General features: G+C 37.3%; 4 protein-coding genes across 5 annotated transcripts; 2 read left to right on the top strand and 2 right to left on the bottom strand.

Annotated features, from left to right (window-relative positions):
• Positions 1-999, top strand: LOC308391156 (interferon a3-like; the record flags this gene model as incomplete). The annotated part of the gene is made up of 5 exons (XM_080873623.1): positions 1-132; positions 232-315; positions 459-608; positions 707-790; positions 901-999. The coding sequence occupies 5 exons, from the start codon at positions 1-3 to the stop codon at positions 997-999; spliced, it is 549 nt and encodes a 182-aa protein (XP_080729749.1).
• A 2,273-nt stretch (positions 1,000-3,272) lies between these two features.
• LOC308390995 (interferon a3-like) lies at positions 3,273-6,292 on the bottom strand. 2 transcript variants are annotated; one of them, XM_080873407.1, is made up of 6 exons: positions 5,668-6,292; positions 4,592-4,733; positions 4,407-4,490; positions 3,868-4,017; positions 3,637-3,726; positions 3,273-3,531 (listed from the first exon to the last, which is right to left on the bottom strand). In XM_080873407.1, the coding sequence occupies exons 1-6, from the start codon at positions 5,709-5,711 to the stop codon at positions 3,433-3,435; spliced, it is 609 nt and encodes a 202-aa protein (XP_080729533.1). In that variant the 5' UTR covers positions 5,712-6,292; the 3' UTR covers positions 3,273-3,432. The 2 variants fall into 2 exon arrangements, with proteins under 2 accessions (XP_080729533.1, XP_080729534.1); XM_080873408.1 differs by lacking the exon at positions 5,668-6,292 and having other exon boundaries at positions 4,592-5,409.
• A 3,350-nt stretch (positions 6,293-9,642) lies between these two features.
• LOC308391157 (interferon a3-like) lies at positions 9,643-10,644 on the top strand (the record flags this gene model as incomplete). The annotated part of the gene is made up of 5 exons (XM_080873624.1): positions 9,643-9,774; positions 9,877-9,960; positions 10,104-10,253; positions 10,352-10,435; positions 10,546-10,644. The coding sequence occupies 5 exons, from the start codon at positions 9,643-9,645 to the stop codon at positions 10,642-10,644; spliced, it is 549 nt and encodes a 182-aa protein (XP_080729750.1).
• Positions 10,645-12,057: 1,413 nt separating this feature from the next.
• Positions 12,058-14,085, bottom strand: LOC308391158 (uncharacterized protein). Its single transcript, XM_080873625.1, has 5 exons — positions 13,918-14,085; positions 13,733-13,816; positions 12,584-12,880; positions 12,353-12,442; positions 12,058-12,254 (listed from the first exon to the last, which is right to left on the bottom strand). The coding sequence occupies exons 1-5, from the start codon at positions 14,068-14,070 to the stop codon at positions 12,156-12,158; spliced, it is 723 nt and encodes a 240-aa protein (XP_080729751.1). The 5' UTR covers positions 14,071-14,085; the 3' UTR covers positions 12,058-12,155.
• Positions 14,086-15,693: the final 1,608 nt, after the last annotated feature.

Genomic DNA, 15,693 nt, shown 5'->3' on the forward strand with positions numbered 1-15,693 from the left:
ATGATGAACAGGATTCTCTTTGCTTGCCTGTTTCTCGCTCTGTCCACTGAAAGCTCCTCGCTAAGCTGCAGATGGATGGATCATAAATTCAGACAGCACAACGAAGAAACTCTGAATCTAATTGATACCATGGTGAGTGTTTAATGCTTTAATATTAGTTAATTTGTTATTTTTCGTGAAAGAATTATTTCAATTTAGCATCTGATGACTAAAACACTCAATGTGTTTCAGGCTAAAAACTCCACTAACACCACTGAAGTGGAGGTCACTGTGGCCTTCCCTAATCACCTGTATCACCAGGTGTCCAAATCATCAGTAAGTGAACCTCAGCTTTTGCCTATTTATAGAAAAAAACATAATTTTCCCTTAGGACAGATTAATTTGGTCTTTTAAATCCACTCTTATTATTATTGAAGCATTTCTAAAGTGGTCTGTATTTGATCTTCTTCTTCTTCCAGGCTGAGGATAAACTGGCTTTCACAGTTCAGATTCTGGAGGAGGTGGCTGCCCTGTTTGAGGAGGATCACAGCTCTGCATCATGGGAGGACAGCACAGTGAGGAACTTGCTCAATATTGTCAACAAACAGGCTGAAGAGCTTCACTCCTGTGTAAGTTCACTTTCAGTTAGGTTTTTATTACATTCGAATATGATACTTTACATGACATGACATATTCTTAATTGTCATTTTGCTTGTAATTAAATTAGATTGGGAGCCACAGTCACAAGAAGAAAACCACAAAGCTGCACATGTACTTTAAGAGACTCTCACATCATATCCTAAAGGAAATGGTAAGATCACATCATTCTCATTAATTTGGGTTTTAGATCAACCTTAAAGTAAATAGATATAATAACTTGTTTCAATAACAATAAGAATACTAATATTGGTATTTCTGTAGGGTCACAGTGCTGAAGCCTGGGAGGTGATCAGGAAAGAAGCCAAAGCCCATCTAATGAGAGCAGAACAGCTGGCTTCATCTCTGCACACGGCCCAATAAAACCTGTCTCTTGTCATGTCTGTAATGACGGCTGTGTTAATTTAATTGCTTGTCTATTTATTTTATTTATTTATTTATTTATTTAGTTACTTGGTTATTTGTATATTTTTGTTTTGATTGTTTTTCTATGCTGATGAAGATTTAGGAATATTTTTTATCTTTATAATGAGCAAAATGAAAATTTTGTAAAATATATTTTACCAAATAAAAGAGTCTATCTTCTTACAAAGTGAATTTATTGTTTATATTACTTTTTAATATCAAAATGGTGAACTTGTAAGTTCCTTTAACCAGATTTCGATTGCAATTAAACTAAAAAATGAAAAACAAAACTCCACAGTGCTTGGAAGTTCACGAAAGTGGAATGAAAGTGTTCTTTAATGGGTTAAAAGGAAAGCCCATAATATAAGATGTAACTCTTCTGTCACTTAATCAATAAATTGACACGATTAAGACAGTTATTTCATGATGAAATAAACAAAAACGTGGGTAATGTTTTTCCAGCCTTTCTGTTTTACATTGATCCAGTTTGGGCCAAATTTTAACTGATGGCCTCACATTTGGAATATTTTGACATAGAGAGGAGTTCATGGTCTCCTCAGGGACTACAAGTTGTTCACGTCTTATGGCTGCAAAACAAGTCCTCTTGTATCTGCGCTAAAATACTTAATTTCAGATGTGATGCTGTGAAGTTTACTTTTTGTTAAATAATTATAAATACTGTCGTCTAAGCTTCCACTTAAATTATTTTACAACCTGAAAATGACCAAATTATTTATTTATTCTTTTATTTATTTTTAATGCTCGAATATGGAAAAACTTAGAATTGAAGAAGTATGTACCATTTTTCAGTTCTTTTATGCATGATATAGGTATATTTGTATAGGCATTGTGCTCATGTACTGCATCATCACCCCACTTTGTGTGGGGTGGCTGAGGCTCAGGTGGTAGAACAGATCAGCTACTGATCGGAAGGTTGGTGGTTCGATCCTTGGCTTCCCCAGTCTGGATGCCTTGGGCAAGATACTAACCCTGAGTTGCATTCATCGGAGTATGAATGTGTGTGAATGTAGTTTAGGTTGCACTTGAAGTGCTTGTATGAGTGGGTGTGAATGGGTGAATGAGGCATGTTGTATAGAGCGCTTTGAGTACCCCGGGAGAGTAGAAAAGTGCTATATAAGAATCAGTCCATTTACCAGATCAGGGGTGGTACCTCTGAGGTGGCAGTTAGTCGAACCTTGGACAATGCAGTTTACATCCTGATGGTGGAACACTGGACCAGCTCTTTATCCTCTTGAGGATACTTGAGGGTGCATGGGAGTTTGTCCAACCAGTCTACATGGGCTTTGTGGACCCGGAGAAGGCACTCGACCATGTCCGTCAGAGTGTCTTGTGGAAGGTACTTCAGGAGTATGGGCTGTTTGGCCCATTGCTATGGACCACTCAATTCTCATACAACCATTTCAGGAGCTTGGTCCGCATAGCCAGCAATGAGCAATAAGTCAGACTGGTTTCCGGTGGGTGATGGATTCCACCAGGGCCGCCCTTGTCACCGGTTCTGTTCATAATTTGTATTTAGAGAATTTCTAGGTGTAGCCAAGTGGCAGAAGGCTCAGATGTTCTCTGAATCTCAGCTCTGCATTTCGTATATGATGTTGTTCTATTGCCTTCATCGGCTGATGACCTCCAGCTCGCACTGGAATGCTGCACAGCCAAATGCAATGAAGTGAATGAGAATAGCACCTCCAAATCTAAGGCCATGGTGCTCAGCCAGAAAAGGGTGGACTGTCCACTCGTGATCAGGGATGAGTTTGTGCCCCGAGTGGAGGAGTTTAAGTATCTTGGGGTCCTGTTCACGAGTGATGGGAGAAGGGGGAAGGACATTGACAGACAGATCAGTGCTGCGGCTGCTGTACTGGTCCATCAGGGTGAAGAGAGAGCTGAGTGTAAAGGCAAAGCTCTCAGTTTACTCGTCATACTTTATAAACCAAAAGAAACCAAACCAAAGAAAGTCTCTAAAGTGGTCTTGGTGCTCATACTCACTCCACATGAGGTATCAGTACTTCTACTTTCTATGTTATAAGAGCTTTTGTGAAGAATCAAAACAATCTTTCTATATAAATCTGGACAATGTGTCTAATGTTTGATTGCACTCATTAAAAATAAGTGCATAACCCTTATTCTTAATATTTCAGGAACAGAAAAGTCAACAATTTCAATTTGTGTGATAAGAAAATATTTATTGACTTTAACATATCAAATAATATGTCTAGTTTATTTTATGGAAAATGTTCAGAAATCTAATAAATAAATGAATAAATAATACACAAATACTAAAAATAAATAATAGTGTCAATATTATGAATACAATAAATAAATTAAACCAATTAAGAAATACAAATACATTTTAAAAATTTATCCGAAAGACACGTTTTAGTGGGCATTTCCCAGAGAGTTAACCAGGAATGCGCATTGACTCAGATGATCTTCTGTTATGTTCCTGATCGTCTCCCAGGCTTCAGCACTGTAACCCTACAGACAAAACAATATTATCATTATTAAAATACCAGCGGTGTAAAATCTGTCATAGCTAAATACTAAATACAGGCTCAGTAAAAAAAAATAATGCCGGCTTACATTTTTCTTTAGGATTTCATTTGAGAGTCTCTTGAAATACATTTCTGTCCGCCGTTGCACCTTCTGTGTCGTGTAACTGTGGCTTCCAATCTAAATAAATCAAGAGAAATAAAACAAAATATATTTAAATAAATCATTCACCACTTTAACTTATTCACAGTTGTCAGGTCTTTTACACAAGAGAGACTGAATTCATTGTAAAATTACAAAAACAAATGAAAGTGAACTTACACAAGAGCGAAGCTCTTCAGCCTGTTTGTTCACAATATTGAGAAAGTTCTCCACTGTGTTCTCCTCCCATGAGGCAGAGCTGTGATCCTCCTCAAACAGGGCAGCCACCTCCTCCAGAATCTGAACTATGAAAGCCAGTTTATCCTCATCCTAGAAGAAGAAGAAGACGAAGATGAAGAAGAAGAGATCATACTTCTTTAAAACTTCAAGATGGCTGAATAGTCAAAGAACAAGAATCCACACAGCTATGAGAAATTTCCCAGGGACCGAAAATCTTTGTTTGCACAGGAACAAATGTTTGAAAATAACATTGTTGTGTTTTGTCTTTGAATTATACATTTTTATACACAGGAGTTATGACAGAGTCGTGATAAGAGACAACTCCCTTGGCTCTGTGGGAGAGAATCCCTTCGACCCTTTCATAGCTGAACAGTCTATATATAGGTAAAGACAAACTTTTGTGGATTTGCAATCACGACACTTTCCATTCTTTCATTAAAAAAGAAACAACTTTATGTAAAAAGCTGGGGATGACTTACTGTTGCTTTGGACTTCTGGTGATACAGTTGATTAGGGAAAGCCACTGTGTGCTCAATTTCAGCATCCTTAGTGGTGTTAGTAATCTGCATCACACACAAAACACGCACACACATCATATCCATGGAACTAATCAAACTATATAAATCAATACCATGTTAAACATTATGCAAAGAAGTGCACTCACCATCATATCAAGGAAACCCAAAGCTCTGTTGTTGTACACATGGAATTGATGGTTTATGTCGTCTTGATCTTTTACAATCCATTTGCAACCTAGCAAAGAGCCCGTACTGTACATCCCGAGAAACAGGCAAGCGATGAAAATCCTGCTGATCATTTTTGAAAAATGTAGAAATTTCCTTAGTGTGAAGCAAATTCTCAGGTCTCCTGGTGTTCTGATGGAGCAAACCTCAGGCGCTTCATTTATAGCAAAGCCCAAGGACACACCTATTTCATTTTCTAATCAGCTGGATAATCGTCTCAAAAGTAAAAACATAGTAGATTTATGTCATCCTTTTAAGATTTAATATCTGTTCTTTCATTTATAGAGAGTGCAAGATTTCGTTTTCTAACTCTATCAAGTAGAAACTAGAAAAACGTGAACCAGAAAAAAGATTTATGTCATTATTTTTTTTAGTTTGTGTTTGTGGTTTTTTTTTGTTGTTGTTTTTTTATGATAATTGTGTCATATAAAGACAGTGTTGTACAAAAATTGGCTATGATATAACAAAAACTGAGGCAGCAGCACCATGAGATGACGTCAAGTTACCACATAAAAGCATAAAAACACAAATCTCCACCTCTATGTCAATCTCTTAATACTTGCGATTAACATGAAACCTTTAGGCGATTTTAAAGTAAACGTAGAACAACAGTCGTTTAATTAGTTTAATTAGTTTAAATGTAATTTAATTACCGTCAAGTAAAAGTTTATTTATCCAAAATCTGTTTTTACTTCTTGATTTTAATCTTGGAAAATTGAAGATAGGAGATTTACAGCAATGTTTTTCAGGGAGTCTTTACTTTCTTGGCAGTTTGCAAGACATTAATGTAGCTAAAATTTAAAAAAAAAAAATAGTTTTAGTTTTTTAACCTTCAGCTGGTTTCAAGTAAACCTCGGATAATGGTCGTTTAATATATGTGTATTTTAATTACCGTCATGTAAAAGTATATTCATCTCAATTCTTTCTTACATTATTTTATCTTGGAAAATTGAAGGTTGGAGATTTACAGTAATTATTTTCAGGCAGTAGTATTCACCTTCTTTGCGGGTTGCAAGCAGTAGCGGTTTTTGATATCAGCATCGTGGTGGGGGGCGGATTGCTGGGAGTAAGGGCGCCCTCCGTTTGCGAGGTGCGCCTGCTTCTTGCGGCACAGGGAGGAGAGGGCGGGGCGGCGGGGGATTCTTTGGCTGGTTGGATAGCATCTAATAACCAACTCGCAAAATAAAACAATAAAAAAAAACCAACAAACACCAAACACGAGACATCATGATACTGACTTAGAATTTGCACCGATGTTTTTTCGAAATTCTATACGCGAAAAGTGAGCGCGAGAGCCCTCGGTGCGCCTGCTTGCTGCTGAAGTCAAAGTAAACTTTATTGTCATCTCCGCTATATACAGTCCGGTATATAGAGAGACGAAACGCCGAGCCTCCAGTTACAGCAGTGCAAGTAAACGAACAACAAATATAAGAAGAGTAAGAAAATAAATACACACTTTAGGACTCGGGGTAAAGGGATCAATAACAATTTAAAATTTATAATTTACAGTTTGATGATCTGTCTGTGAAGGTTCTCAGTCATCCAGGTCATCGTAGTCAAAGGAGCTTGCAAAGAAAAGCGTCTGGACTTCTTTAAGTTACTTGAAGACGTTTCACCTCTCATCCGAGAAGCTTCTTCAGTTCTAAGGTCAAATGGTGGAGAGTCCCAGATATTAGTGGGAGTATCCGCCCACAGAGGGACAAAAGGACCCCCTGATGATCCTCTAATCGTCTGAGCCAAGGTGTGAAACTGGGTGTGGGTCCCAATCAGCCAGAGTTTCGGGTGAGTTCATTGTGAAACCTGGCCGTAAACCACCGCCTCTGTTCAAAGATGGTCGCTCACAGTGGACATATATTGCTTCTTTCACTCCTCTTTCAAACCATCTGTCCTCTCTGTCCAAAATTTGAACATTGGCATCCTCGAAAGAGTGTCCTTTATCCTTAAGATGCAGATGGACTGCTGAGTCTTGTCCTGTGGAGGTGGCTCTTCTGTGTTGTGCCATGCGCTTGTGAAGTGGCTGTTTGGTCTCTCTTCGATAATCTTTAATCCTACAACTTGCTTAGTTCCCATTTCTGTATAACTGTATATCTCAGATTCTGTAAAGTTATTTATTTCATATTCTGTATAGTTTTTCATATTTATATCCTGTTCATAGCCTGTACATAGCTTGTACTCACTACAGCCTGTACATACAGCCTGTCGACAGGGGAGGGGGGCCGGCTGCTTCCAAATAGAGCACATTTCATTCATAAAGATGTAAATCCAAGCCCATATGTATTCATGATTTGAATCCTGGGTTGTGTGAAATCCCAGAAATACACCTTAGACAAAGTGAATCTGCGAACTAGGTGTAGGTCTATTAGGTTATATTGTGGCGATCGTCGAGTTGGGGAATTTGTGTTCATACTGGAGTGCAAAATTAAAACCAATGGAAGATGAACAAGAACAGTTCAAAGCCATCAGGTGCTCAGTTTAGAAAAAATAGAAAAGAAGAGGAGGAGAAACGAGCAAAAGATACAGGTAAGCAGATGTGTCATTGGATAATGGCAGGTCATCCTGAAACAATCAGAATCAGAATACTTCATTCCCTAAGGAAATAATGTGGGTTACAGTTGCTCCAAAGAGAAATGGTAAAAATAGTAACAGTAACAGACTAAACTCCAAACAATACATTATGTTACAGATTTTAATATTAATTAGTCATTGTCAATTGTTGATTCGTCCTGTTCTCATTGTATGACGAATTATGATGGCTGTTTGGTCGCCGTTTGCATACAATGCATACACTCTCTCTCTTCATATGTGTGTATGTGTGTTTCTCTGGTGAAATTCAGTATGGTTCCGTCCAACAGTTTTATGTTAATGTACAATTCTTAATATTTTGTGTGTGTGTGTGTGTGGGGGGGGGGGCTCCAGAGGGAGTGTTCGCCCGGGGCGCCAAACAGGCTAGGACCGCCACTGGTTGCAAGACATTAATGGCAGTTTAAAAAATAATGTTAAAAAATGAAAACAGTCAACGTCGAACACATTTCGTTACTTATGATGAAATAAAATGAAAGCGGATGTGCGCCAAACGTCAGTGACGCTCCTTACGCACGTTTGCTTTCATTTAGGGTTGTAGGGTTGATTACAGGAGAGAAGAAAAGAGTATAGAGTGATTTAAGTTTATGTTTTTTCAGGTTCTGAAATATATAAAAAGCCAAATATACAGGTCATATAAGTTGCAGAGTGTGTTATGAAAAGTCTTTAGCAGGGCAGGAGCTGTGAACGGAGAACAGAAAGTCTGTGGCGTCTACAACAATATGTAACAGAGCACTAAGGTGTCAAATAAAATGTCAAAGAGATAAATGTATAATTTATTTATTTATTCCATCAATTAAACATACATTTCCCATTCATTCCCAAACAGGACTCAAAACATATTTTACTAATATTCCAGCTGCACATTAAACCTATCAAACCAAAGGTGCGAGCAAATAACACTACACTGCACTACACTAAACCCAGTTTAGAGACACTGCAATCAATTTATCACTGGGCACGCACTGCAAACAGTTCTGGTCTCAGCACAGCTGGGAATATGCGGTATGGGTGACCTGCAGTCTGGATTTATAAAAGGGAAGTGGCACAAATTAATAAACGAAAAGATAAAGATAACAACGAGAGAGGTTAGTCCGCCCTTCATTCATAACAGTCTTTACGGCTGGACGGACTAACCAAAGGAAATTACAAATCAACCAAAAGAACAACTAAAAATTAACTGCAGAGGAATCACAACAACAGAATATTGATCGATTTCCCCGTGCGCTGTCGATCTACAGCTTGAACACCATTAAAACTTGTCGTCACACGAACAACATACCCACTCGCACCAGAGTGAGTTAATTGTCTCTGGAACTTCCTCACCGAGGAGCGCTGACCTCACCTCACACACCTACTACCTTTTCAAAGTTCCTCTGCCAATCACACGGCAGAAAGCAGCAAACTGCCAGGTGACACTTGTTCCAAGTAGAAACTCTACGCCGCCTATAGGTGATACTCGTAAACTACAGCTTCCACTTTGGGTATTTTTTTTCTCTTTACCGAGGAAAATGAAAGCGGCTGCCACGTGAGTGAAGAATGGGCGCAGGTATGAATGAGCAGGTGTATTTACCTTGGTTCATTGCATCATTGCGTCATTTCATGTGGCCTGCATTTAGCTTTTTTAGCAGTTTCTTCATTATTAAACAGCTTGCACTTCTGCTGTAAATCAGTTGTGATGTATTTGTGTTAACCTCATGTAACCGGTAGTGGAGGTCAAACCAGGAGTATTTATCTGCTCCGATTCTGAATGAGTCTGAAATAATAATAACTGAAAAAAGCCCCCCTCAGCAAAACAAAACAAACAAACAAGAAAAGCAATCCAGCACATGTAGTACTTGCAATGACGTTATCGTTAACATATATCTGACCTGTGATCTGATCACTTTTGTTTCATCACCTGTTCATGCATGTGGGTCCACCGTCTGCCTGCCACATGCCCGTTTCTTGACAATAATAGATGAAAATGTCCTCAAAGCAGCATTAATATCCCTGTAACAGGTTACCTGTTTAGTATCAAAACGTAAGCCTATACACGATTTGGTTACAAATGAAATCATCAGTCGTGAGTTGAGTTTGTCGTCATGTTTCTTAGGTGGTCAAATGGATGTGTATGTCCACGAATCCTCATAATGAGGTCAAACCCTCATACATCATGATATCTTATCTTCTTTAAGATATATTGTTAAGTGTGGGATATTTTTTCTATAGACGGAAATTTAAATCCCACGTGTACGACATTACAGCTTGTTGTACCTGCGGGTTTCCCAGGTATATAGAAAATGAAATATTTTCGCTCTGCTAGAAATGCGGCGCTGCAGGTCTGCTCCATCAGAACACCGGGAGACATCCGAGTTTGCTTCATACAAAGGAAGTTTATACCTTTAAAAAAATGATGAACAGGATTCTCTTTGCTTGCCTGTTTCTCACTCTGTCCACTGAAAGCTCCTCGCTAAGCTGCAGATGGATGGATCATAAATTCAGACAGCACAACGAAGAAACTCTGAATCTGCTTGATACCATGGTGAGTGTTTTAATGTTTTAATATTAGTTGATTCGTTATTTAAATAGTTTTAGAATTATTTCACTTGAGCATCTGATGACTAAAACATTCAATGTGTTGCAGGCTAAAAACGCCACTAACACCACTGAAGTGGAGGTCACTGTGGCCTTCCCTAATCACCTGTACCACCAGGTGTCCAAATCATCAGTAAGTGAACCTCAGCTTTTGCCTATTTATAGAAAAAAACATAATTTTCCCTTAGGACAGATTAATTTTGTCTTTTAAATCCACTCTTATTATTATTGAAGCATTTCTAAAGTGGTCTGTATTTGATCTTCTTCTTCTTCCAGGCTGAGGATAAACTGGCTTTCACAGTTCAGATTCTGGAGGAGGTGGCTGCCCTGTTTGAGGAGGATCACAGCTCTGCATCATGGGAGGACAGCACAGTGAGGAACTTGCTCAATATTGTCAACAAACAGGCTGAAGAGCTTCACTCCTGTGTAAGTTCACTTTCAGTTAGGTTTTTATTACATTCGAATATGATACTTTACATGACATGACATATTCTTAATTGTCATTTTGCTTGTAATTAAATTAGATTGGGAGCCACAGTCACAAGAAGAAAACCACAAAGCTGCACATGTACTTTAAGAGACTCTCACATCATATCCTAAAGGAAATGGTAAGATCACATCATTCTCATTAATTTGGGGTTTAGATCATCCTTAAGATAAATAGATATAATAACTTGTTTCAATGACAATAAGAATATTAATATTGGTATTTCTGTAGGATCACAGTGCTGAAGCCTGGGAGGTGATCAGGAAAGAAACCAAAGCCCATCTAATGAGAGCAGAACAGCTGGCTTCATCTCTGCACACGGCCCAATAAAACCTGTCTCTTGTCATGTCTGTAATGACGGCTGTGTTAATTTAATTGCTTGTCTATTTATTTTATTTATTTATTTATTTATTCACTTGGTTGTTTGTATATTTATTTTTGTTTTGTTTTGATTGTTTTTCTGTGCTGATGAAGATTTAGGAATATTTTTTATCTTTATAATGAGCAAAATGAACATTTTGTAAAATATATTTTACCAAATAAAAGAATCTATCTTCTTACAAAGTGAATTTATTGTTTATATTACTTTTTAATATCAAAATGGTGAACTTGTAAGTTCCTTTAACCAGATTTCGATTGCAATTAAACTAAAAAATGAAAAACAAAACTCCACAGTGCTTGGAAGTTCACGAAAGTGGAATGAAAGTGTTCTTTAATGGGTTAAAAGGAAAGCCCATAATATAAGATGTAACTCTTCTGTCACTTAATCAATAAATTGACACGATTAAGACAGTTATTTCATGATGAAATAAACAAAAACGTGGATAATGTTTTTCCAGCCTTTCTGTTTTACATTGATCCAGTTTGGGCCAAATTTTAACTGATGGCCTCACATTTGGAATATTTTGACATAGAGAGGAGTTCATGGTCTATTCAGGGACTACAAGTTGTTCACATCTTATGGCTGCAAAACAAGTCCTCTTGTATCTGTGGCAGAAAGCTTTTACTTAGGTGTTCTCTGAATCTCAGCTCTGCATTTCGTATATGATGTTGTTCTATTGCCTTCATCGGCTGATGACCTCCAGCTCGCACTGGAATGCTGCACAGCCAAATGTAATGAAGTGAATGAGAATAGCACCTCCAAATCTAAGGCCATGGTGCTCAGCCAGAAAAGGGTGGACTGTCCACTCGTGATCAGGGATGAGTTTGTGCCCCAAGTGGAGGAGTTTAAGTATCTTGGGGTCCTGTTCACGAGTGATGGGAGAAGGGGGAAGGACATTGACAGACAGATCAGTGCTGCGGCTGCTGTACTGGTCCATCAGGGTGAAGAGAGAGCTGAGTGTAAAGGCAAAGCTCTCAGTTTACTCGTCATACTTTATAAATCAAAAGAAACCAAACCAAAGAAAGTCTCTAAAGTGGTCTTGGTGCTCATACTCACTCCACATGAGGTATCAGTACTTCTACTTTCTATGTTATAAGAGCTTTTGTGAAGAATCAAAACAATCTTTCTATATAAATCTGGACAATGTGTCTAATGTTTGATTGCACTCATTAAAAATAAGTGCATAACCATTATTCTTGATATTCCAGGAACAGAAAAGTCAACATATTTCAATCTGTGTGATAAGAAAATATTTATTGACTTTGACATGTAGAATAATATGAAATAGTTTATTTTAATAAAAATTACAAAATAAATAAATAAATAAATAAATAATATACAAATATTAAAAATAGTGCAAATATCATAAATACAATAAATAAATGAAACCAACTAAGATATAATTTAAAAAATAAATTAACTAACATATTTTAAAAAAAATTTATCCAAGAGATAAGTTTTAGTGGGCATTTCCCAGAGAGTTAACCAGGAATCCGCATTGCCTCAGATGATCTTTTGTTATGTTCCTGATCGTCTCCCAGGCTTCAGCACTGTAACCCTACAAACAAAACAATATTATCATTATTAAAATACCAGCGGTGTAAAATCTGTCATAGCTAAATACTAAATACAGTAAAAAAAATAATGCAGGCTTACATTTTTCTTTAGGATTTTATTTAAGAGTCGCTTGAAATGAATTTCTGTCCGCCGTTGCACCTTCTGTGTCGTGTAACTGTGGCTTCCAATCTAAATAAATCAAGAGAAATAAAACAAAATATATTTAAATAAATCATTCACCACTTTAACTTATTCACAGTTGTCAGGTCTTTTACACAAGAGAGACTGAATTCATTGTAAAATTACAAAAACAAATGAAAGTGAGCTTACACAGGAGCGAAGCTCTTCAGCCTGTTTGTTGACAATATTGAGAAAGTTCTCCACTGTGTTCTCCTCCCATGAGGCAGAGCTGTGATCCTCCTCAAACAGGGCAAACAGCTTCTCCAGAATCTGAACTATGAAAGCCAGTTTATCCTCGAAGAAGAAGAAGAAGAAGAAGAAGAAGAAGAAGAAGAAGAAGAATGTTAAGAAATATATTCTAAAACACTTCTTCAGTAAAGACTCAGAGAAGAGAAACACACAGAACTTCTTGCTAGGAAGGGCAGTCTCCAGAAACTGAGACTCGCGCTGAGAAACTGCCCCGGTCTTTATTTATACTTCAGTGAGCGTTTGTTCCTTACATTGCAATGTGGAGGTGTGTGTGTGTGTGTGTGTGTGTGTGTGTGTGTGTGTGTGTGTGTGTGTGTGTGTGTGTGTGTGTGTGTGTGTGTGTGTGGTCAGAGTGTGGCCCCATAAACAATTTCCCTTAACCTGCTGGTCTGGAAAATCCAACAGTTCATCTATATGTAAAGAAGCACTTAAACTAAAACTGACATAGCTACGTTAATCCTACCGTAAAACAATAAGACAAGGTACGACCTCTCTCATGCTCCTAGGATGTGGGGGTGAATACCCTAGAATGTTACAGACCTCCTAGGATGAGACATTCTTTCAATATGCCACCAACTATATACTTCTACACACAAATAATTACATGCAGCATTCTACCATATGCAAACTTATATCAGTAAAAGATTATACTGACTACTAAGTACAATTTTCCATTGACAAAGAAGAAGAAGAAGAAATAATTACTATAGGAATACTTCTGTGACACTTGAAGATGGACGGCTTAGAAAGTCAAAGAACAAGAATTCACACAGCAATGAAAATTTTCCCAGATATATCTTAGATTGCACAGGAATAAATGGTTGAAAATGAGTTCTTTGTATTTCGTCCTTGAATTATGCACAGTTATGACAGAGTCGTGATAAGAGACAACTCCCTTGGCTCTGTGGGAGAGAATCCTTACGACCCTTTAATAGCCGAACAGTCTATATATAGGTAAAGACAAACTTTTGTAGATTTGCCATCCTGACACTTTCCATTCTTCCATTAAAAAAAGAAACAACTTTATGTAAAAAGTTGGGGGTGACTTACTGTTGCTTTGGACGTCTTGCGATACAGTCGATTAGGGAAAGCCACGTTGTGCTCAATTTCAGCAACCTTAGTGGTGTTAGTAATCTGCATCACACACAAAACACGCACACACATCATATCCATGGAACTAATCAAACTATTTAAATCAATACCATGTTAAACATTATGCAAAGAAGTGCACTCACCATCATATCAAGTAGACCTAAAGCTTGTTTGTTGTGCAGACTGAATTGACACATTTTGTCGCCTGGATCTTTTACAATCCATTTGCAACTTAACGAGGAGCCCGTACTGTACATCCCGAGAAACAGGCTAGCGAAGAAAATCCTGCTGATCATTTTTGAAAAATGTAGAAATTTCCTTTATGTGAAGCAAACGCTCATGTGTCCTGGTGTTCTGATGGAGCAAACCTCCAGCGCTTCATTTATAGCAGAGCCCAAGGACACACCTATTTCACTTTCTAATCAGCTGGAAAATCCTCACAGGCACACGTCTCAAAAGTAAAAACATGGCAGATTTATGTCATCGTCATAGTCGTTTAATTAGTTCAGTTGATTTAAATGTAATTTAATTACCGTCAAGAAAAAGTTTATTTATCCGAAATCTGTTTTTACTTCTTGATTTTAATCTTGGAAAATTGAAGAGCGGAGATTTACAGCAACGTTTTTCAGGGAGTCTTTACCTTTTTGGCAGTTTGCAAGACATTAAGGTAGGTAATTTAAAAAAAAAAAAAAGTAAAAAAAAAAAAAAAAGATCAAACAGCCAGTTAAAATCCAGTTTGGACACACACACATCAGTGTTGTGTCTGTAGACACACACACATCAGTGCTGTGTCTTGACTGTAGACACAAAGGAAAATGAAAGTACGAAACTTCCGTACGCACGTTTGCTTTCATTTTCAAGTATGCTACGATTACAGAGGATAAGAAAGGAGTATAGAGTGATTGAAGTTTATGTTTTTTGAGTTTCTGAAACCAATAAAAAGCCAACTATACTGGAAATATATTGTTTCGGTGGTGAGGCTATGCGGTGGAGTAGTTTATAAGTTGCAGAGTGTGTTATGAAAAGTCTTTAGCAGAGCAGGAGCTGAGAACGGAGAACAGAAAGTCTGTGGTGTCAACAACAATGGAACCACTATGTCGTCTTTAAGTGTTACTCGTAAACTACAGCTTCTACTTTGGGTTTGTTTTTTTGTTTGTTTTGTTTTTATTACCGCTTCTGTTTACCTTTAGTTAAGGTTAGTAGTTAACCTACTTTCTGCATGTTGATTTTGTTCGTTTTTAATGTGTTGTCTTAAATAAAAAAAATAACCCGGAAACCATAAGACACAAAAAATATGTCGACAGTAAAAATGAAATCCCGCCAGAGGATTGGAAATCAACTTGAGTTGGAGCTCGTTTAGATGGTGAAATGCAAACACGCTCTATGTAACTCCTGCCACATTAAATCCTTATATAAATAAGTTAAAAGCATACATAACAGATAAAACAATTTTATTCTATTTACTTTTTTCTATTTAATTGAGCTTTTTACTTTCGTGTATTTTTGTTATTTTCATGTTATTAAGCTATTTGGGTTTAACCCTTTACAAATACCATGATAGAATGGTTTATCTTCTGGGTGATAAACCATTTTATCATCCAGAAGGGCAAAATAGCCATTTTTGTCTTTTGTTTTTTGTTTTAATGTAAAAGTCATAAAGCTAATAGCTATAATTTGTCACTTCTAAGTCAGATTAAATAACATAGGAGGTCACTTTTACAATTCATGAAGAATAATTTTAATGTCAGTGGCAGGGTAGGCATGCAAGTGACACAAATAATGTCAATAAATTATGTTTTTTGTTTGTTTGTTTTGTTTTTGTCATGTAGACTGAGGAATAAGTTCAGGCAAGAGTTTCCATTGGCTGTGATGCTCGCAGATGACATCTGCAGTGAGAGTAGGTAGCAGGTGGAAAAGGA

This window comes from Rhamphochromis sp. 'chilingali' (assembly GCF_963969265.1).
Source record: "Rhamphochromis sp. 'chilingali' genome assembly, chromosome: 22".
NCBI classification, from domain to species: Eukaryota; Metazoa; Chordata; class Actinopteri; order Cichliformes; family Cichlidae; genus Rhamphochromis; species Rhamphochromis sp. 'chilingali'.

What these genes read in the sequence shown, in the direction of transcription:
- LOC308390995 (XM_080873407.1), bottom strand. Translation starts at nt 5,711, where the DNA reads ATGCTGATATCAAAAACCGCTACTGCTTGCAACCCGCAAAGAAG. An exon ending in CTGAAGAGCTTCGCTCTTGT is followed by an intron (nt 3,727 to 3,867) that starts GTAAGTTCACTT and finishes TGATTTATTTAG; the next exon opens with ATTGGAAGCCACAGTTACAC. An exon ending in ATGAAATCCTAAAGAAAAAT is followed by an intron (nt 3,532 to 3,636) that starts GTAAGCCGGCAT and finishes TTTTGTCTGTAG; the next exon opens with GGTTACAGTGCTGAAGCCTG.
- LOC308391158 (XM_080873625.1), bottom strand. Translation starts at nt 14,070, where the DNA reads ATGATCAGCAGGATTTTCTTCGCTAGCCTGTTTCTCGGGATGTACAGT. An exon ending in GCAAGACGTCCAAAGCAACA is followed by an intron (nt 12,881 to 13,732) that starts GTAAGTCACCCC and finishes GCAGTTTCTCAG; the next exon opens with CGCGAGTCTCAGTTTCTGGA. An exon ending in ATAAAATCCTAAAGAAAAAT is followed by an intron (nt 12,255 to 12,352) that starts GTAAGCCTGCAT and finishes TTTTGTTTGTAG; the next exon opens with GGTTACAGTGCTGAAGCCTG.